At 36.9% G+C, this 22,381-nt stretch overlaps 1 protein-coding gene across 2 annotated transcripts; it reads right to left on the reverse strand.

The window, feature by feature from the left end:
* Positions 1-199: 199 nt before the first annotated feature.
* LOC113057971 (rho guanine nucleotide exchange factor 6-like) lies at positions 200-22,175 on the reverse strand. 2 transcript variants are annotated; one of them, XM_026225627.1, is made up of 23 exons: positions 21,863-22,173; positions 20,296-20,379; positions 17,992-18,076; positions 14,990-15,111; positions 13,658-13,862; positions 13,494-13,564; positions 13,318-13,412; positions 13,113-13,208; positions 12,213-12,335; positions 10,155-10,293; positions 10,009-10,068; positions 8,335-8,481; positions 6,984-7,070; positions 6,796-6,877; positions 6,371-6,486; positions 6,082-6,261; positions 5,643-5,663; positions 3,585-3,678; positions 3,313-3,399; positions 3,089-3,191; positions 2,814-2,868; positions 2,578-2,720; positions 200-2,443 (listed from the first exon to the last, which is right to left on the reverse strand). In XM_026225627.1, exons 1-22 carry the CDS (start codon positions 22,025-22,027, stop codon positions 2,598-2,600), a joined length of 2,340 nt encoding a protein of 779 aa, XP_026081412.1. In that variant the 5' UTR covers positions 22,028-22,173; the 3' UTR covers positions 200-2,443; positions 2,578-2,597. The 2 variants fall into 2 exon arrangements, with proteins under 2 accessions (XP_026081412.1, XP_026081413.1); XM_026225628.1 differs by lacking the exon at positions 5,643-5,663 and having other exon boundaries at positions 21,863-22,175.
* Between the last annotated feature and the right edge of the window lie 206 nt (positions 22,176-22,381).

Raw genomic sequence — 22,381 nt, forward strand, 5'->3', positions numbered from 1 at the left:
CACGTGTGTGTGTGTGTGTGTGTGTGTATATATATATATATATATATATATATATATATATATATATATATATATATATATATATATATAAAAAAACACCAGATCAAAAATACTTCACAGGTACTTCCTTCGGATTTCACAAGGTGGAATTTCCTTGTATGTGTATCTATGATTAAAATAAAATCAAACGTATAACTTATTAACATGATGTTATTTTATTAAAACAATTCCTTATTGAAATGAGGACAAAATAAAACATAAGCACTAGTGGAAAAAACAACAATAAAATTATATATATAGCATTTATATTGCATAGGTCAGCTTCGCAAAAATAAAAGATATCTTTTGTTCTGCAGACATGGGCACTTTTAAGAGGAAACTAATGTAGACATTCTTCGACCCTTATGATCACCTGAAAGTGCCGTTCATTTTTAGGATGAATGCTATTCATTAGTAGAAAAAAAAAGTGAATTTCCTTTCAGTGAGATCAGTAGTCACCTTTAACAAACAGCATGTTTCCACATGGTACTATACATACTTGCATAACCTACTGATCAAATCAGTCTCTCTTTCAAATAACACATAAACAGACCATCAGAAATATCACATTTACCAATGCAGAGGTTCAAATTTTCGACCGATGTTTTAAAATTTCAAGACAACAACAACAATAGAATCAGGGTTAACACTTTGAAATAATATTTAAGGCTATGTGTAACACATAATGGCATGCAAGGTTAATTACACGCACACAAACAAGAAACAGATTTTCACATAGTACCACAGTGACAGCGTTATGTTTGTACCTCAGAGCACATCTTATTGCCTAATCGGAAGAATATATTATACAGTATACTCCTTCCATGAGAAAAACTGGTTCTTGCACAGTAACAACAAACCAGTTGCATATTGCATTGTATTGCCACAGCAATGCTCCGGAGGTGTCTGCTGGTGAGATAAAAAACAAAATGCATGCATCTCTTCACTGCTTAAGATAGAGATCACATCTCTGATCCACAGCGAATGAAAACATTAGTCACGGTTATGATCGGTAACGATTAGTTAAGAAAGAAAGGTTAAGCGCTTCAGACACAGTGTAATTGTGTAACTGTCTGTATAATGACTTTTGCATTTGATTTAAATCGCAACAGTTAAAATGTCAAGTGTTCAAGAAGAAAATATGTACCACGCAGAGTACAAATGAGTAAGAAAAAGCACCTCCAGTGCAACAGACTTTAGTCAGGTATTGAATTCGACGTGAATGAAAACTAGGCTGTGAGGGATAGATGTACAGTCTTCCCCATGGTATCTGCTGTATAAAGGTCCTAATTCATAATTTCACAACTACTGTAAGCTGAACAATCGGTATGTTGTTGAGCTACTGTACAATCCACTGAATGTGCTGTACTTCTATCCCTCAAAACCTCAATTTCATTCCTGTCAAAAATGACGTTTGGTGCAACCCTATGCTCTATTGGGAGCAGTTTGCCGGAAAGAATTGTATTTTATACTGTATGCTTCTACAAACACTTGGTTTACGAGTCCTAAAAGGGCTCCTAGTACCAAAACCACAAACATACTGGATCTTTGTGAAATAGTCATATGAAATGGTTTCAAACCTCTGAAAAAGAAGGATAAAATTTCCTAATGAAGTTTTGTTATCATGAAAAAAAAAAGGTTTAAAAGGTTCCTTTTGCCATAACATATTTATACTGTATATATGATATACATACATTATATGACGTATCGTATTATAAACTCGACTGTTTCTGACATCTATATCCCTGATAGCTTTAAACTAGTGATGATTATCAGAAGCATGATTATGTAACATAACGGCTGTTTTAGAAATACCGTGTACCAATGGAAATGAAACTCAAACTAAAAAGAAAAAGCATGGCAATCGGGTGCAAACTACAAATCTCAATCTTGTTCATTTGTGACCTAAAAGGTACCTTGAGCAACCGTTTTCACATTTTAAAACAGAAAAAGGACTGAAAAGAACAATACTTGTGGATACGGTGGAGTCCTGCAATGTTCGACCACAAATATCTTTAACAGAATACTTTCACTTGTGCAATAGTGGCTTGAGTCGGAATGCTGTTTGTGGGGCTGAATGTCATTGAATTGATTTTGTCCATGACCAGTAACTGTCATAAAGTGAGGCAGATATTTTTTCAGTTCGAAAAACAAGAGATTCCATCATCTTTTCCGTGATGCTTCTTCTTGGAGCGCTTGAGTGAATCAGACGCAAAATGGACTGTTTGTTTTGCAAATCACAAAATACTTAAGAAGCAGTTCACTTGGTCTTCCAGAACAGTTGCTGTTTTGTTCTCAGAATGTCACACCACAGGAGCGTGAAGCAAACCGCACGGGGATATTCTTCAGCATGGCGAGAAAAACACAGTCACTAATCAGAGTCGACATTCTCATTGCATCTTGTCTAAAAAAAAACACACACATTTGATGAGAAATGGCTGAAAATTCCCAGCATGGTGACTTTCCAAAAACAACGTTCAGTGTATAACGTGATGGAAAAACACATTCGTGAGGACACACAGTCATAGAAACACGTACATGCAGCTGGCGAGTGTTCTTTAGTGACCTCCTTCATCCCAGGAACAGTCATTCTTCTGCTTGGCCAACTTTCTGACTACACGCTCTAACTCCTTCCGGGACTTCTGTTCCTCTTCCAGACACTGCTTCATCCATTTATTCTCCTGCATTCACAAACACACGCCATCAGTAGATTACGCCACAATGCCTGTTAAGAGTTCAGGAAAGCAAAAGGTTGCAATGATGCAGAATCTCACCTTTTTTAATTCATGGACTTCATCTTTTAGAGCATAAACGGCATCAACAAGACTTCTGCAAGACAATAAAACAAAAACATATTCTTTAAAATATTTAACTCTCCTGTGAGGCAAGACTGAAAAATCTAGGGTTAAGAGTAAAAAAGGAGGCATTTATGATTTTGCACTATTTCTGTCACTAATAAAAAAGAAAGAAAGAAAGAAAGAAATGTATATAATTCAGGATGATTTCTAGGCCACTAATCCAAAAAAAAAAAAACCATATTAGAACATACTTTTCCTCAATGATCGTCTGGCCATTGCTCTTGACCTCCTCAACAATAATCTTCTCTTCTTCTGGAAGAAGGAAGACCTGGGGGATGCACTCCTTACGAACAGCTGTGCAAACAAATCAAATCAAATCTCATTAAATCACACCGTTAAACTATATTAACAATACGTTTACACTATTAAAATGGCAGTAGCTTAGTTATACGGTACATATGACACAAAGGTCTACCTGTGGTGGATTGGTGGAGACTGGCTCCAGTGCAGTAGGCCTCAATCACTTTGAGTATCTGGGCATCCTCCTCTAGAGCCGCTGTGCCTGTACGTCACGAACCATCAGTTTAATATTTCTATTTGTTTGTGCATGCTAAAAAACACAAGTTGTCAAAGCTGCTTGCATGTTTGTTTGAAAACCCCTGCAATTCTTCCACCACAGGGATTATTTGTGCAAGATCTTAGCTCTGGGAACTAAATGCATTTTATTTATCATTTTTATATACCTACTTTTTCTAAGCAGGGCATCATCATCTGATGCTTTTCTCTCCGTTTTTCTCTTTGGAAGGAACTTGGGTCTGGTTCTGGGGCTTTTACTAGTGTCCTGAGGAAACAGTCTGGTGTTAATGGAGTAACAGCATCTACTGAGATCTGAATAAAGGCACATAAACGCAGCTTGCGGGCCTGAAGTTGCACTCAAATCCTGTCAAAACTGAATGAAGTGCTTGGTCTCTCGAATAATTCTCCAGGTATGTTAATAGTCTCGAAAACGACGTGAAAAACTAGCGGAAAGACCTGGCTTATGAGAAGTCCTCATAAACTTGCCATTATGCTTTGAGGTAGATGTTGCTCAGAATACTGGGACATAAAACAGAATCACGCAGCATGATTGGAAAGTAATATTCCTTCTTATGGTGACGAAAGCAGTGCCCTTATACCTCACCCTGACTAAAATCATTATGAGTCATTTTGCCATTTCTATGAACAGATGCATGGCACATAATGGCTCTAAATTTAGCCTTCTAGTAGACAACATAAATGTATTTCACAGGTCCACTGCCCAAGTATAAGATTCTTTTCTGAATTCTGCAAATATAAGATGTGATATCTGGATCTTAAGATGTGACATCAGCTGTGAGAATATTTGTTGGAAGCAATAAAACATATGTACTTTTTTTTATTGACATGGTAAAACAAAGTGACGTTTTTTAACACTTCAGTAACCACTGCAATAGCTAACGTATGCCTTAATCCCTTCACAATTTTATATATATTTTTTATTTTTGATATTTTATCCTTGGAACACTGCCGAGGGTTATTAGACAAATCGCTGAATATATACTGTATAGAATTAATTGCTGTTATGTTTTTCCTATACGAACAAAACTCTACCTAATGCTCTTGATATCTTCTATTAATTTAGATTTAATAACAAATCTAGTTAGAAACTTAAATGGGAAATATCTTCACCATAATATTGTTTATACAAGTGCCACATTCTTATATGTTCAGAGGTGTTTTCTGCGATACATTTTCACATTACGGTAAAAAAAAGAAATGTAGTACATTGTCATTATCGGAGAGATGGCTACATTTATCATTTTCTATAAAAGACTCTTTTCTAGCTTTTATTGATGTGAATTTAACACATGAATTTAATAGTTATTAAAACTCCCTGTCTTGTACGTACAATATATAATAGTAAACTCTTTCTACCATCAGAGCAACTGAAGCATCAAGCACCACCAAAAGAAGGCAGGTTTTTGCGAGTCTGCTACCATACTTGTCAAGAGCAAAGCAGCATGAAATGAGTAAAGAGCCAGAAGAACTACTTTCACATTCTGAAATCACTGGACAAAGTGTAGGAATCAATGGCACGGAAGCAAAAGGAGGAACTGCCAAAGATGTATATATCCAGAGAATGTTTACTCATACCAATAATTACTTGAATGGAAATAAAACAAGCAATATATTGACTTCTAAAGCCAATTTTGCCTATTCAGTGCTTTGTGTACCACAATAATGTAATATCTTTGGGGCATTTCTCAACAAATATTTATAGAAGTGGTTTGTTATATTAACTACGGTACTTAAATTTAATGCAATTGATTGATAACATTTCTATATACTGTATGCATGTAAACTTGTTTTGTTGTTTGAATAAGTATCATCTTTTAAGTATCACATTCACAGCAGTTTTTTTTATGCAGGAAAAGGGTTGGTTGGGTTTGTGGCTATATTTATTATAGACAATGAGCTTTGAATGTTGAGAAGCAGGATATGATTCAGTACATTGTTCACAGCCTGCACACCTTTTGCTGTTGTATCTGAACCCCCTAATAAATAAATACATCACAGCAAAAATCAAAAATGCAATTTTTTGCACAGATCATTGCAGAGGGAGAAGATACAACTGCAAACAAAACTGGAAATGGGCGGCTCTCCACAGAATTAAAGAGAAAAGACAGATAAGCATGGATCCAGCGTGAAACACCGGTGCTAGCTGAGCACACAGACACACAGACACACACACACACACAAAATACACAGACTCACGTCTACTCTTACCTTCAGGATATAAGACATCCTCTAAAGAAGCAGAAAATGGAGAGAGAATGAAGAGGTGTATGATGGAAAAGATCAGTGAGAGGTGAACATTAATTGTTGCAGAAGATTTCACATGTATTTCATGAGTCCGAGAGCATCACTAACACCCTTGGCACAGTCTTGTAGAGATGCTGTGCACGTTCATAAAATGTTCGATTAGGCTTTGGGGTAGTGTTAGCTAATCTATAGCTCAAAGACCACTAAACATTCCACTTAAATCTGAGATAACATCAACACCGCCCCTGCAATGTGGTAAAGACAATGGGTGGCTGCTGGATGAAAACTGACATACTGAGTAGATCAATGTGCACTGGTTTCCTGTTAGGACCACCAAGAACGCACAGAGGTACATAAAGCTTCCCACTCAAGATCTCTTCTGACTGTTTTCCAGAAAGCTTACCTCTTTATAACCGAGGGCAGCAGATGGCTTAAGGGGTGGCGCAGGTCTCAGACAGCTTAAGGACCATGGCTTGGTGATCTTGGGGGGTTCGAGGGGTCCTCGGTTAGCCACAGCAGTACCGAAACTGTGCAAGTGGTGGGACGACGTGCTAGTCATGGTTGTAGGTTTACCATCAACACTCTGCACATGCAAAAACACATAAGAAAATAACGATTCACCTCTAGACGTCTGTGAAAAACTGAGAAAGGGGTGAGGGGCAAAAAAAAGGCACTGGGTTAAAGGTTGTTACCTTTATTATTGTTCCGACAGGACTCCCTTCCTTGGTGTAAGCATGAAGATGTTCTAACCACTCCAGCTGCTCCTGTGCACTACCGCAGAACACCGTGGTGCGATCTATCGCCCCCCCTAAAAAAAGGAAGAGATAACAAGACGACTGCAACTGTTCAACAACTGTTCCAGCATGTGCTTCCTAAAATTACAAGAGTTTGGTTTGGAACTCATAACTCATTCAATAGCTTGGTGCAAACAGTTTGTGGTTCTTTTTATGCTCACCAAGGCTGCATTTATTGGATAAAAATACAGTACAAAAGCATAATAAAAGGTCAAGATACTAGCAGCTTAAAAAAAATTATTAATGACAATCGAGTGCACATTGTTCTGTGACCTCTCCAGAAACGCGCCACACTAAAACTGTTTACGTGGACTGAAACAAACCTGTGATCTCAAAAGCATAATGGCCTGTCTCTGCATCCTCTGGCAGTTTGGTTACAGTGGTTCCAGTCAGTGGCAGACGTCCCTATGAGAGGACAGTGTGACAAATAACAGCATTGAAGGTTTTCATAAATAACACATGCTCACTGTCATGTACCTAGATTAACATAAGAACAGAAAAATGAACTTGCTTGGTAAATAAAACCACTCATTCTTGGGCTGGCGGACAGCATGACTACCACATTGGGAAACAGCATGAAGTATCGCTCTTCCTTTTCCTAGAAAAAAAAGCACATATGCATATGTAAATTCAATACTTCTGCAAAAATGATATCAATTACCAATACATAAAACAATTAAGATGCATGTGTATGGCATTACAGCACAGCCTCACAAATACAAACACCAAATGTCTTTACTAACTCATGGTTTTGGGTTGATTCTCATAATTAACAAACATCATACCTTATTTCTAGCAAACCAAGATAAATTTCAGCTAAGCAAAAGAAAGAGAGAGAATACTTTGAACACAAATCACTCTGAATTAAATTAGCATTAAAATACTTCAATCAACGTTCTATTTTTCCTTCAGCTAACCAACCCTCTTCTGATGTATGTATTTTTTGGACTATAAGTCGCACCTGAGTATAAGTCGCATCATTCCATAATGATATAAACATATAAGTTGCACTGGACTATAAGGGCCGTTTCATAGTCAACGCCTCTGTACGCATACGCGTCCCCGAGGCTACGCATCGTTACGCTTTGGCCGCCATTATGCGTCGGTGCGTAGCCAAATGTGTCATCCTAATTTTTGATACGCGACGCGCCAATGTACGCAATACTATGTGTTGTCGGTGGGGGCGACATTGCAAGTATTGTACATTAATTCAAGTATATTGTGTTTACAGAAGAAGAAAGTTTGAATACAATGGCGGGCGAAGAGGAACAATTTTGCGAACTAACCGTCTATCTCTGCGTTGCCTTTGTTGCCGCCGATGTAAAATCAGCAACAGAATACACTCCCCTTCAGTTGCCATTGTGATCTGAATATAACGCGACCCGACTCTAGACTCTACTTTACTACCCCCTATTGCGTGAGCGGTGTATTGCATACAGGCATCGCCCGTGACGCTTGTGTCCACTGTTTAGACTATGAAAGGGAGCGCGTCGCTCGCGTCGCTTGCTCGCGTTTCTCGCATTGACTATGTAACGGCCCTAAGTCGCATTTATTTAGAACCAGGAACCAAGAGAAAACAATACCATCTACAGCCTCGAGAGGGCGCTCTATGTTTTCAGTGGTAGACTACAGGAGTACTGAGCAGCATAGAGCGCCCTCTGGCGGCTGGAAACGGTAATGTTTTCTCTTGGTTCATTTGTCTTGGTTCATGTAAAATTAATTTTTATAAATAAGTCACACCTGAGTATAAGTCGCAGGACCAGCCAAACTATGAAAAAAAGTGTGACTTATAGTCCGGAAAATACGGTAATTATTCTGATGGTTCCATTCCCCAGATCATCAGATGTCACCCTCCTCCTCACCTCATTTAAACCGCTCTGGATGTGGACCTGCGACGTGTAGACCACCTGACCCAGTGACTTCATGCTGTCGCCCTCCCAGCCCCGCACCGGCTCCGACAAGATCTGTAACTCCAAGTTCTTTCTTTTACGCAAATCTTGACACTGAGTCTGTAATACACAAACAAATCAATTCAGTGAAACAAGAATTAGACACATTTTGTGTGTTAATACCCATGTCATTGTATAAGTCAGGGGAAAGACAAACCTATGACACATAAAGACTTGAAATAATATTGTATTTAGGTATTAAGACTGATTCATACCAATTCTAAAAGAGGTTACAAGCTAAAAGTTCATAAAATATAAAATATTTACTAAATGTTCTTAACTATCAGAAAAATATTCAGATTCTTAATTGTTTGACATTCAGAATATATACACATTCGATTTTTCAAGGAGTATGATTTTTTTTGTTTTATGTTCTATAATGTAATGTTATATTATGTTGTATAATAATATGTTGTAAAATGTCATCCCTGTGAATTTTCAGCATCATTACTCCAGTCGTCAGAGTCACATGACCTTTTAGAAAATATGCAGATTTGTTGCTAAAGAAACAATAGTGCTGATTATTTTTAAGGAAACCTTAATACAATGCCAAATTTGAATGCTGAAATAGGAATATTCAAAACTGAATATGTTTTCAAACACACTATGAAACAAACGTCTCTTTCTCCATACAGTATTTCCAGGCATTGCATTCATGTTCCTAATGGATGCTCACTTAAAGCGATTTACACTAAAGTGTGCAAATCATCTCATCGGCAAATGCCAGCGTAAAAAAAACAAAAAAAAACATAGGTAAAGGGGGAAGACCAAGTCTACATGACACCTCCACTACTGAGATCTAAACTACGAAGATGGGACTCTCCCTTACCTGTCAGAACAATAAAAAAGAACAAACGAAACCGTTCCACAGAACACAACGAGTAAAGAAATCACCTACTACTATAATTTTCTTTGAAGAAACATATAACCTGAGATGCCATTCTACATGGAATGAGTCATCTTTCCTCAGCCTTTTTATATTATAGAGACACTGTTGCAAAAACCTTAACCTTTACATTTCATGTAACAGCAAAATCTCCTCCAACCTGTAAAGTGCGGTTTCAGAGATGAGGGTAAAAGGGAATTGGAGAGAAAAGACTCAAAATGTTTTGCCCCATGACAGGAAACCGCTCACATTGGTCAAGTCAAAGTCAAAATGATCACTGGATTTAAAAAAAAGATTTAGTTGTCAGACAAGCTCAAAGATTAAGTGAAGTGACATTCAGTGACATTCAGCCAAGTATGGTGACCCATACTCAGAATTTGTGCTCTGCATTTAACCCATCCGAAATGCACACACACAGAGCAGTGAACACACACACACACACTGTGAGCACACACCCGGAGCAGTGGGCAGCCATTTATGCTGCGGCGCCCGGGGAGCAGTTGGGGGTTCGATGCCTTGCTCAAGGGCACCTAAGTCGTAGTATTGAAGGTGGAGAGAGAACTGTACATGCACTCCCCCCTCCCACAATTCCGTCCGGCCCGAGACTAGAACTCACAACCCTTCGATTGGGAGTCCAACCCTCTAACCATTAGGCCACGACTTCCCCATTAAATGACATATGACAGATAACGGAGACATACCACAAGATTTTTAAAAGCAACTGTTGCTTTGAGAACGTCACTGTAGTCTGGATGCGCCTCCTACAAGAAAAAAAGAAAGAATCTGTAAATATTATAATTCATGAATAGACTCACAGGCATTCACGGGCTTAGCAGCTTATGGTTACCTCCACATGTCGCTCAAGCTCCTGCAGGAGGGTGGGGTACTTATCCAGCCTCATGAAGGGTCTGCTCAGGCTGGTGGTGAGGGTCAGGATACCAGGAGCACTGGCTCCCTGACTCTCCATGAACTTGTCCAGCTCCTCACTGTTTAGAAAAATGCAAAGTATTTTTTATTTGATTCATATGGCTTTTTTAATTCATTCTGATCAGCAATGTTCGAAAACAATTTAACATTTCATTTATTTAATACATTTAAGAATTGTTTAGAATCTATCAAACCTTTTTGCACGTGAATATATAAATCTGAATATACACAGACACCAGCATTCAAACATGTGGGGTCAAGATTTTTTTTTTTTTTTTTGAAGAAATACTTTTATTCAGCAAAGGATGAATGAAATTGATCAAAAGCGACCGTAAAGACATTTATTATTTTATATAAAGATTTCTAATTGAATGCTGTTCTTTTCAACTTTCTATTCATCAAATAATCCTGAAAAAAAAAAAAATAATTTCATCACTGTTTCCACTACTCTATTTAGCCTTTTCAACACTGGTAATAATAGGAAATATTTATTGTGCAGCAAATCAGAATATTAGAATGATTTCTGAAGGATCATGTGACACTGAAGACTGGAGGAATGATGCTGAAAATTCAGCTTTGCATCACAGGAATAAATTACAATCCGAAATATATTACAATAGAAAACTGTTATTTTAAACTGCAATAATATTTCACAATATAAATGTTCTGTATTTTTGATCAAATGAATGCAGCTTTTGTGAGCATAAAAGGCTGTTCAAACTATGAAAATCACTTTAAAATCCATGTCTTTGCATAATCTTTAAAAAAAAAATACATTCTAATAACAATAATAAAAACTCTGAGGCAATCATGTCAACAATGCTTTCTCATATAACCATAACAATAGCAAGTGTTTTGGGAAAGGAGACAGAATAGGTGTGAAGAGGACACTAGATGCTGAATTGTAATAAACTAAAGTTAGACTAAAGATAAATCTTCTGAACACATGCTCAAACAATGGAAGAATGCTGCAACATTTCTGAGTGATATGCAAGTGAGCAAACACAATCAAAAGTGTGTATTCTGCCTCCATCAGCATAACCACAGCTATAGATATCCTGTTGGGTTAGTGCTGTTTCCTGTATGTATGAGGCATGCCTTTTACTCTCTCCTTCTGTCGTGGAGCAGTCTTAGGTGGAAGGAGAAAACGAACAGAAACCCTGTTGTAGTTCATCATACAGGAAGTGAAAATGTGGCTCAGACATTTCTGAATACCTGTGAAGTTTACTAGTACAAACCAAAGAAAAGAAAAGAAAAGAAAAAACACCTTAAAATGGAAATAGGGCAGCAGTGTTATATGTAAAGGTAAAAGGGAGATTTGCTTGTTTAGTCTCTCAGACAGACACAAGAGAATGAAAGATTGGTAGTGACACCTGGTGGTTTATAATTAAAAAACGCAAAGAAAGAAATTTCAAAATTTACTAATACATAATTCAAATCAAATGCTATATCTGATAATACTATTTAAGTGACCTAAGCTAACATGAACTAACAATGATCAGTTATTAACTAACGTTAACATGGAAAAATAAATACTCTAACAATTGTATTGTTCATTGATATTTAATGTTAATGAATTAACTAATGTTAATGGAAACTTCTTGTAAATTGTTACAAATATTAATTTTAATAGTTGATCAACGCACATACTTTTACATAAAGCACATACAATATGGTAAACGGAAGCTCGACAGTACTTGCTTCAAACACGTTTCCGCTTCCGTTTTACCATATTTTATGTGCTCAATTTGATCAGTGTTTATATGTAAATTATATGCAGTCTTCATAAGACTTGAATTAAACCGCTCAATTAATTTGGATCACTTTTATATAGTATTTTTGTTCTCTTTGAAGTTTTTGTGGAATGAGCTTTCGGTGGAGGGTTTCATGAAAAATATCTTAACTTGTGTTTTCTAAGATTGACCAAGGTCTAATGGGTTCGCGACAACATGTCGATGGTAATTTTGTGAATAGTGACCTGTGATCAGTCAGCACACAGACTGCAGAAGGATGGCTGGAGCAGTAGGACAAGTACAGCGTTCTGATCTGACACATCAGGTTCAGATAACAGGCACCAATCCGCTGCAGGCCCTCTGGCATCCTGCAAGGCAAAAATACACAGATCAGCCCTCTGTTAATACATTTTATTTGATGTCAAATAAGCAGCGTGTAACAGTGGTATGCTATTCAACCACAAAATAAATGGAACTGTAATGCGTTACAGTTACTGAGAAAAAAAAGTATATTTATACTTATGAATGGGATTACATGTGAATATTTTCACACACGCACAGATTTAATAGATTTTTACTCTTGCACTGATTTCAATCATTCAGGAGTTTAGGACACGAAATAGGACATATCCTTACTCATTTTATTTCCTATATGGGTTTATGCATATGCTTTATTTTTTTAAGATGAACTGTTTTTTCAAGGCATTGTTAGATGCCAGTGTTTGCTGTCATGGCAATGCAAAACTAGTATTATAGCTATTAAAACTATTTATTGTTATGATTTTAAATCTGTATTTAACCTCAGAATGATCTCAAAGTAAAATGAGTCTGACAGTAATCAGTGTTGAGTACTACTGTACGGTTAACCCTGCCTGGTTTAAATGTTTGGAAATAAAAAAAACAGTTATCAAAAAGTAATCAGTTTCATTAATAAAGTAACTGAAATGGTCAAATGTAATCTGTAACCCATTCAATTTCCAAAGTAACCTTCCCAATCCCAACACTGCGAATAACCTAGGTTTTGAAATGGTGTAAAATAAAGCCACCACCAGATGGCACTGTAATATCCAAGGTAAGACTTCCATATTAAAATTAGAATCAAGCAATCATTTGAATATATAAAGACACTGAAATGCAACTCTTACTTGGAGCACTCCTCTAAGGCAAGACACAGTCCCTGTTGGAACGAGAGGATGTCCTCTAAATTCCCGTTCAGACTGGAGCAGTCCGCACTAGACAGCCTGCAGAGAGAGCGGGTTTTCATTGACCGACCCAGTTCCCCAAAATGTCAATGGACTTTGAAATCAAAGGCTCCCTGATGCCATGGTAACATCAGGGTTCTCCTCTTACTTGTCGCTGGTCTGTAGAGGGCGCAGGTAGCAGCCCAGGAGCGTCTGCAGTTCCTTAACAAACTCTCTCTCATGCTCCAAGATGTCTTGCACCACCTAAAGAAATGAGAAGCTAAATATAAGAAAAATACATTTCAATGTCCTTTTTGGAATTTGTTCAAATGTTTAAGAACTTACCACATTGTAATAATTTTTAGTCAGCTGAGGAACGTCTAGTCCTTTTATTGCTTTCGGAGAAATCGGCTTCTCTGGAGAAAAACAAAAACAAAAGGAGAACTTTTTTGTTTGATTATCCTCACTTTGGCAAACGTGTAAGAGAATATCTTGGACTGAACCCTCACCACATGGCTTGACCTCTCGGACGTAATTGCTAGGGAACCAGCCGGTTTTGCCGTTAAGGGTTCCCTCCCACCATCCACCGTCCTCCTGGCGTGTGACCTGGATCAGCTCACCCTTGCTGAAAGACAGCTCGTCCTCATTGTTCTGCTTGAAATTAAAACGTGCCTTGACAACCAGATGCCCGCCCCCTCCATTCTCCGACATATCCTGGACACAACAGCAACAGGTGAAGAACTTCAGTATGAAGCATTCTGTGTTACTTTGATGATTTTAATGGCGATCACAACAACACTCTTATTTCTGCATGCCAAAAATGGTCATCTATTCACATCACCTAGAAGTAAATAATGAATGCCTTGAAAAAATATTAAGATCCTAGATAATGACGATTAGCAGTCTACGGAAAGCAAGTTGTAACATTAAATTATTAGGGCTGTTAACTGTGTTAATTTTTGTGATTAACGTTTGCCGTTTATTGTGTTAAACATAATTAACACATCATCAGCTGTTTTTATTATTTATCGTAAAAAATAATTTGCAAGATTAAGTTGTCTCCCAGCTCTCATTCAAAATGAGTATTGACAGAAATCTAAATATACCCATCTAAATGTCACATTTATTATAATTGGTTTACGCAAATATTGTTTTAAATTCACTCAAAATCTGCTATAATATTTTTTATGTAGTGTAATTGTTAATAAATGATAAATAAACTGGCTTTCAATTATAATGTTGAATGGGTATGATACCATTAAAACCGTTATTTAAAATACTGTCTTTATATTTACACAATAATTTGGAGATTCAATGTGAAAATGTCCATGATTACAAATTTCAATATTAGGGTCGATTATCTGGGAGTAATTACAGAAACCTGTGCAATTAATTCGTTTTTTCAACATGTGTATTATAACATCTATTTAAGTACCATGTGGCTTAATTGTTATTTTTCACATAATTCATTCATTATTACACGTTATGAGGTTAGAACAATAATGTTCTAAACATAATAGAGCAGTGAATATGAACACTTAATTCAAATGATGTGCAGAATGCATTTGTAATTGTAAATCTTATTAGGGTAATCTGCATATTCAAGTTCCTTAATAGTCTGAAGTGTTTCTTTACAATATAGCGGAAGTGTCCTCATTATTTCAAATCTTCCGAATTTTCTAAAAAGCCTTCAAATAAACTTTTTTGCTATGTTTAGGCATTAACTGAAAGCGTTTAATTGATTGAATTCTTCCAATTTCGAATTCTTTGAACTGAACTCTTTTGTTGACATTAAAGACCCAACGGTTACCAGCATTTATGGCACTGTTCAGATTTCTTACCAAAGCTTTTGACTGCCTCCGTAAAGACCTGCTGGACTTCAGTGTGGGAGCAGCTTGTGAAGGGGCTGACAGGCTAGGAGCAGAGCCACTGGACTGAGGACATGATCTATTAGGGGAACGATCTGGATACAATGAAAAAATGAAGGAGAAGTTTTAAAAATACAGACAATGAAGTTTGAAGTGACAGCATTTATCACTTGCTAAAAGCAGTAGATTTATGGGTGGTCACTGGATTATAGGTTTTATTCATTATGGATATACAGAAAGCCCTGTTCAAGGTTACTCAGGACTGGGTCTACAGTTCAGTGATTCTATACCAGTGTACTCTTCATTTCAGTACAGCATGACCTATTACACTTGAGAAATAGATAAATGACATGCATAAAAATCTAAAGTAGCAGTAGCAAATGTTGCTATCTCTGAGTTTTCAGACAGTGTGACATTCAAATGACTTCATGCCATATGATTTAAAGTCACACCATATTATGCTGTATGATTTATTGTCACAACACATCATGAGGTGATCAAATTTGTTTAACAACATCTAACATTAGGGTATAAGAATTCATGCTAATATTAATAAACAAGATAATACTATTCTTTTGGAATCTCTATTAATAAAAAAAATATTTTTCCACAAAAATATTAAAAAGAACAACTGTTTGGTAAAAAAAATGCTAATAATAATAATAATGTTTCTTGAGCAGCAAATCAGCATATTAGAATGATTTCTGAAGAATGATGTGATGCAGAAGATTGTAGTAATGATGCTGAAAATTCTGCTTCGCCATCATTAAACATGTAACACTGTAATACCATTTCACAATATTCCTTCCTGTACTTTATTCTTGAACATGATAGTCATTCCAAACTCTGTTAGCAGAAACTTTGCAAAATTCAGTGCAACTGACAGAAACGTTAGCACTTTTCCAGTTTGAATCATTCAACAAAAATATAAAATCTTTAATAAAACTGTTTTAAAGTCTTGTTTATGATGTAATATAGAGTCAAACCAGGTCACTCTGTGATCAATTAGAGCACTCGCTCACCCATTCATAATTCTGTCTTGTGTGTAAAGTTAAACCGCCAATAGTCCACAGCTCAATGCACTTGCATGGGGTCACGACAAACAACTGCTGAACACTAACTCTCCAATCTCTCCAATCTATAAAAAAATCACAGCCTTTATACATAATGTGTGCTCCAGGCTAACCAAAGCAAGGCCTGAAACCCTGAAACATGCCATTTAGTCACAAATCTGTACAAAAACCATACTGTATACTCACATTAAATCTTAGCAGACCATGATTAGCTCATATTAATTTGCTATGAGCAATCTGTCTTTCATTAATAGAGGGTGATAAGGAATGAGGAGAAGAAAACAGTCAGGTGTCCCGTTTGCTGCACACTGGGTCCTGACCGATCTCCAGCACTGCAGGGGCCTCTGGGGCTCTTCACCGACTCACACTTCGCTCTATCTACACAATAAATGCTCAGCATGATTTCACGGCAGGCTCTTTCCCGTACACCCACGGCGTACAAAAAGTGTTGTGTTCCTCAGACAACAAAACAGAGAACCCAGATAAGGCCCGGCGAGGGAACGTCTTCTCTATGACTTTAGCACACTTAAGAGTGAAACCCTCAGAGTGATTGGTGTGTGTAAAACGGTGGTGAAAAAGTCCTATGGTATTGAGGAAGACTTGTGCAATAACAAGGACACACTCTCCTATAAAGGCAACAGCCACAGGGAAACACGACCTGAGAATAACTACATGCCTCATGGATTCCACATGCTTATGCAGATGCAGTCAGCCGCCCAGACAGGCCAGACAAAAAGAAAACGGTCTGTTGTCTCCAGTAGCTGAGAGCAGCTGCAGCTGAAAGACACAGATGCGGATGCGACCCCAGACAAATCATCTCTTGACGTTCGCAGAGCAAATACAAGAGGTCAGTCATCCTCATCCTGAGAAAAGTGCGATCTGTATTGCATGTTTACTGCACTCTTCGACTGAATTAAAAGGCCTACTGTGCATTTCACTCAGATAAACTTGCATGGGCATGTGATATCTATCCCAACCATATCCACATGCTTCTAAAAATGAACTAATAATGGAATTAAAATAGGTTTACTGAATCACTTTAGAATCAAATCATTATGCCTACTTAGAAAAACAAAACTTGTTGATGCTAGCGGGATGAAGGAGCACAGCTGTAGCAACAGGTCCTAAGAGAACATGCAACAGGAAAGAACTGGCTCATTTCCACCAGAACCATAACACTGAGTGATTATTGCGTGCTTATGATCCTACTTGTAAACAGAGACATTCTTTGTAGTGTATAAGTGACCATCAGGGCCTAATTTTCTAAAAATGTCTTGAACACACGCTGTTGTGTGCAAGCCTTGTGTTAGACTGTCTGCTCTGCCTAGCAAAACCCTCCTAAGTGTTCACACGACTGTACCTTGGTGTTAACAAATTCAGACTATTTAGGCCAGAGGAGAACTAGTCCCCTGACTAAGCTTGGTTTCTCTTAATGATTTGTCTTCTGCTTAATAGCTAAATCACATTTTTTAATAACCGATGAATTTTTCAACATTGACACTTATTGAACTGAACTGAATCAACATTACACTGACTCAAGCAGAAAAACAACACTACTGTCTTCAACGAAGTTGCTTTTCGCTGAATTGAACTTTACACAGTTATTGAATTGAACTGAACAAACACAACTGTCTGGAGCTGAAGAATCATACCATTGAGCGGATTCTTTGTAGCTGAATTTAGGTTTGCCTTGCATCATTGATTCTGTTAATTTCTTGTTTAATATTGTGAAGCTGCTTTGAAACTCTCTCTTTTGTACGAAGCGCAATAAAAAAGTATATATTTGACTTGACTTCAGAAGAAACTCACCAACGAGAAGACCAAGCTGATGCCTAGAGTACTCAAGGAGAGAAAATGCATGAATATCAGTGAAGAATACATGTCCATAACATCATGAATTACCTTGAGTGGCGATGTTTATTGCTGAGAGTGTTGACAGAACCTTGTTGAAGTTCTCCCCAGTATATAAGCTTTCTGCATCAAAGCCCTAAGAGAAAAACAGAAGTCAAACAGAAGAAAAACTGTCCAGACAGTGCCAGAAGCAGAAGCAGCAGAAGTAGATCAAAAAAATCACAGAGGAGTCAGGTTTTAACTATGCATTAAAAGATAGGGGTATAAATAATTTTATCATGATTTGATCTGACACAGAGTCTCTTAGCCAGCAATATGACATTTGCAATATGATATCTGCGGTACAGTTTGATTAGACTCAGAGGCCGCTTCCTATGATCAATATATTGATGATATTATGTGCATACTTTACACAACCGGCTACATTTTTCTTAAAAATGCAACCAAAATATAGCATGAATATTTAATTGAACTTCCTGAAAATCCTGTATCCCAATTGGGTCATCCACAACAAAAACACACTTTTGTTTTTTTAAACAATATATAACATTTATCGTAAAAGATTTATAGATTTTTTTACATGCTACATCGATATCCCACATCTCATTTAATCAGTGCATTGACCCACATTTTGAGATGCTGGTTTGGCGTTTGGTCGGTCTACAGGCCCTGTCAGACACTGGGTACAGACAGCGATCAACTTTCTTGCTAAGGATATGGTTTCATGTTTTAAATAAAACATAATACCATTTACACAGCAATGCAAGAAGCATCCTTTCTAGTATTTGTTGAGCACTGTTTCGCTATGGAGGCTGCAACAAGATGAACAGACAGTGCAGTTTTAAGATTGGATTTACCATTTGCTATTTGAATTTCTCTCTCATCAGTAATTTAACAAGGCTCATGTCAAGCTTTAGCTTGTGTTACAATACTTCTCGTTTTCAGCTAATTTAAAAGGAGAAGTGAAAGTTATGCGACTGGGCTTATCTGTCTAGTCACATGACTTGCATCAACCATATGCCCTTTGGGCCTTTCAAAGAACTTTAAAAAAAATAGATATAAGCAAACATTTATACGAGTACATTCTTAAAATTTTGGCTGATAGTGAATATATATATATATATATATATATATATATATATATATATATATATATATATATATATATATATATACACACATTAAATGATTATTATATTTTTATGGAATATTTATACTTTCAATAACTTCCAAAGTTATGGTAGACCTAATAAAATCTGACTTAAATTCAATTTAACAGTTAGGTTAGTGAGTCCGATGCTGATTCAGTAACTGCTGTGAAGAATACAGCAGACAAGAAACACAGAATAAAATGCAATAAAATAGAAATAAAACCTGCTTAAGTAAAAATGAATCATTAAAAGTTGTTTGAATAAGTCATCCGTGCACATGGAGTTTTTATTTTTTGTGTGCAGTTCTCGAAGACAGGACAACTCAATGGAAACATGTGCATTCTTTCGATCTATTAAAGTTCAGACTCCAAAATTAAGTTTACAAATCAGGTAAACGTGAATTCATGCCATAGCATAAATTCATAGCATATCTATACAGACTATTAATAAACCCCATTTCAGTCTACCACTAGTCTTCTGAACAGTTCTCAGTATACTCTTTTAAATGGGTTTCAACCATAAAACGTTAAACTATTTTAATAAAGGTCAAACAAAACCACAACTCTATTAACAAGCTCAGTATCTTTAAATTAAACCCAAACATTACATATAACCATGTTACATGGCGCTATGAACATGTTCACTATATATGCAGTCTATCACTCCATAACCAGATTTTGATCATAGTTTTAGTCCAAGAACACTGTCACTGAAGAGTGTGTGGCATCATAGTTTGTCTATGTGTCTGTGTCAGTAACTGACCTTGCAGACTGACAGTATTTACTGTGATAGTTATAATACCTGATCAACATCTTGAGAGATCTGTATTGCTGCTGCAGGTCAAGACCATAATAACCATAATAAATGAAATGCATATGCGTAAGAGCTAGTATTATGCGCTGGCTTGTTTACTGGCACATTTTAAGATCACATGTGCAAAACCAAAACTAAACCCTGCTATTTAGTTTCTTGCCCTCGGGGAGAGCCACACTAAAATAGATGGGCTGAAGGAAGTAGTACACTGCAAAAATACTTAATATAAATTATTAAATGTATTATCTTATATAAATTCTTAAGACTATGTTAAGTAAATTATTCCTGCATAAAATCAATGCTTATAAATACCCTTTATAAGCAAAAACGTTGCATTTGTGTGAACCTAACGCACTCATGCAAAGAAATGTTACGGAAAAATTGATCTTACCTCAACCTTTAGAGACTGGCATCCTTTTAGAAACTCTCGAATGTTTGCAAGGCAGTCCGCTTCGCATCTAGGTTCAGTTGAGTACTGAAAACCAATGAAAGAATGCGATGTAAATAATCTCAACTTTGCTTCGAGCACACTGCAACGCACAGATCAACAAGATCTCATTTTCTTTGTGTAACTGTCAACCTAGCCTATGTGCCACATTGTACCCTGTCACTGCAGTACAGTATCGCATGCTAAATGTATTTGGCATCCAGTTTACTAAGAAACTGTTTCTTTGCGTCAGCTTCGTCCTGTTACACAGACACACAGCCTGTGTCTACGCTAGATCACATCAGGCCCTGTGTAACACCAGGAAAATATATTTTGGAGGAAGTGACGACGTTTGCTCAGCAAGATTCTACTTGTACTGCTTATTACTGTGGTGGAATGTCCGACTCATTTACGCGAATCGGTTCTTTCGAACAATTCCGTTCAAAGAACCGGTTCAAATTTAATTTAATTTGCTGGCGCACTGATGTCCATGAAATCCAGGCGTGGTATATTATATGGTATAAATAGAACATTCTAATAAATCCATAGACGCGTTTGTTACATTTTCCCCCCAAAACGGTAATTCCATATGTTTGCTTGCTGTAATAATATAGCTTATAAAAAAAAGTCATAAAAATAAAATCGTTCAGTCCCGCTTCGTGAACCGACTAATCCAATTCAATAAAAAGATCCGACACAAAATAATAATAAATTCACTAATATAATGTAAATACACTCAACAGATAAAATCGTTGAAAAAAAGCATCGTGTGTTAGAGTCAGTCAAGTGGTATGAAATGGAAATATGCTCAAAAGAAATGAAGGGAAGAAGACAAGAAACATAAACCAGCTCTTTATAAAACGGAGAAACTTTTACAAGTGGTTGTGCTGAACAGCACATTCGTCATACATTTAAGTGAGCTCTATATATTCGGCCCATAATCAAAGCATTTACAGTAAAGCATTTTCAACAGACTTTATTTAGCAGAAAATCTAAATGAATACTCTAGGTTATATTTTTAATAACGACCTTGAGTGCCATGAGAAAAGGGGGAGCTATATTTTGGTAGTTAGCGGCATGCAGACAGACAATAATCTTGAGATCTGACTGACATAGACGGCTTTTACAAACGAGAGAAGAATATTGCTTTACAAAAGCTCTTGGTGTCTTATACTAAAGTGGAGATCGACAAGTTCTTAGTTTTTTTTTTTTTTAAACAATGCGGAACAATTTCTCATGTAACAGGAAGTCAGATTCTTCATCTCGATTAAATCGTGGGTCCTGAATAAGCGCAGTTAAATACACAATAATCGCTGAAAATGATTTTAAAACGTGTTGCAGCTTTACAAAAAAAAAAAAACAACAACAACAACAGTGCATTGTAAACTGTTACTTGTAACAGCGAGTAATCCGGCAAGCACCGTCAATTCCGCATGGCTGTCTCTGATATACATGTATTTATGAAAATATTTAATTCACTAGACTTCATCTATATAATCAAGGAAACATGCATGTGCATGGTATCGATTACCTTTACGATGGCTCCAGGATGCACTCGTTCCATAAGCTTACACAGGACGACCCCATCTCTGAGAGAGGTTTTCAGAAATTCCTCCGGATCAGCGATATTCTTTTTGGGTGAATTAAGCACGCCTAATGTTATTAGCCACGTAACAGTCTGCTCTTCAGGGTTCATAGTTTTAGGCTCAATGGGCCTGTCAGATTTAGCTGCACCCTTGGTGCGCCAACTCACGCTATTTGTTGAGATGCTACCCACATCCGTCGCGCTTCTGCTTTTTCACTGATGTTACAACGACCATTGAGCCCGGCAACTTAGTTCTCCAGTGGACGTCTGCCATATAACCAACATAAAAGCTCTTTGACATTTCAGTGACAAAAGGAACTGTGATTGCTTTAAAATGCCGCAAGAATTTTCCATATAGCTCGATTTTTTTATTCAATTAGCCTGTAGTAGAGTGAGCACTGACACGACCATACCAATACAGCACTATTATACTGGGAATTAAATCAAGATACACCGACAAATAAG

Source organism: Carassius auratus, chromosome 39, assembly GCF_003368295.1.
Source record: "Carassius auratus strain Wakin chromosome 39, ASM336829v1, whole genome shotgun sequence".
Classification (NCBI taxonomy): domain Eukaryota; kingdom Metazoa; phylum Chordata; class Actinopteri; order Cypriniformes; family Cyprinidae; genus Carassius; species Carassius auratus.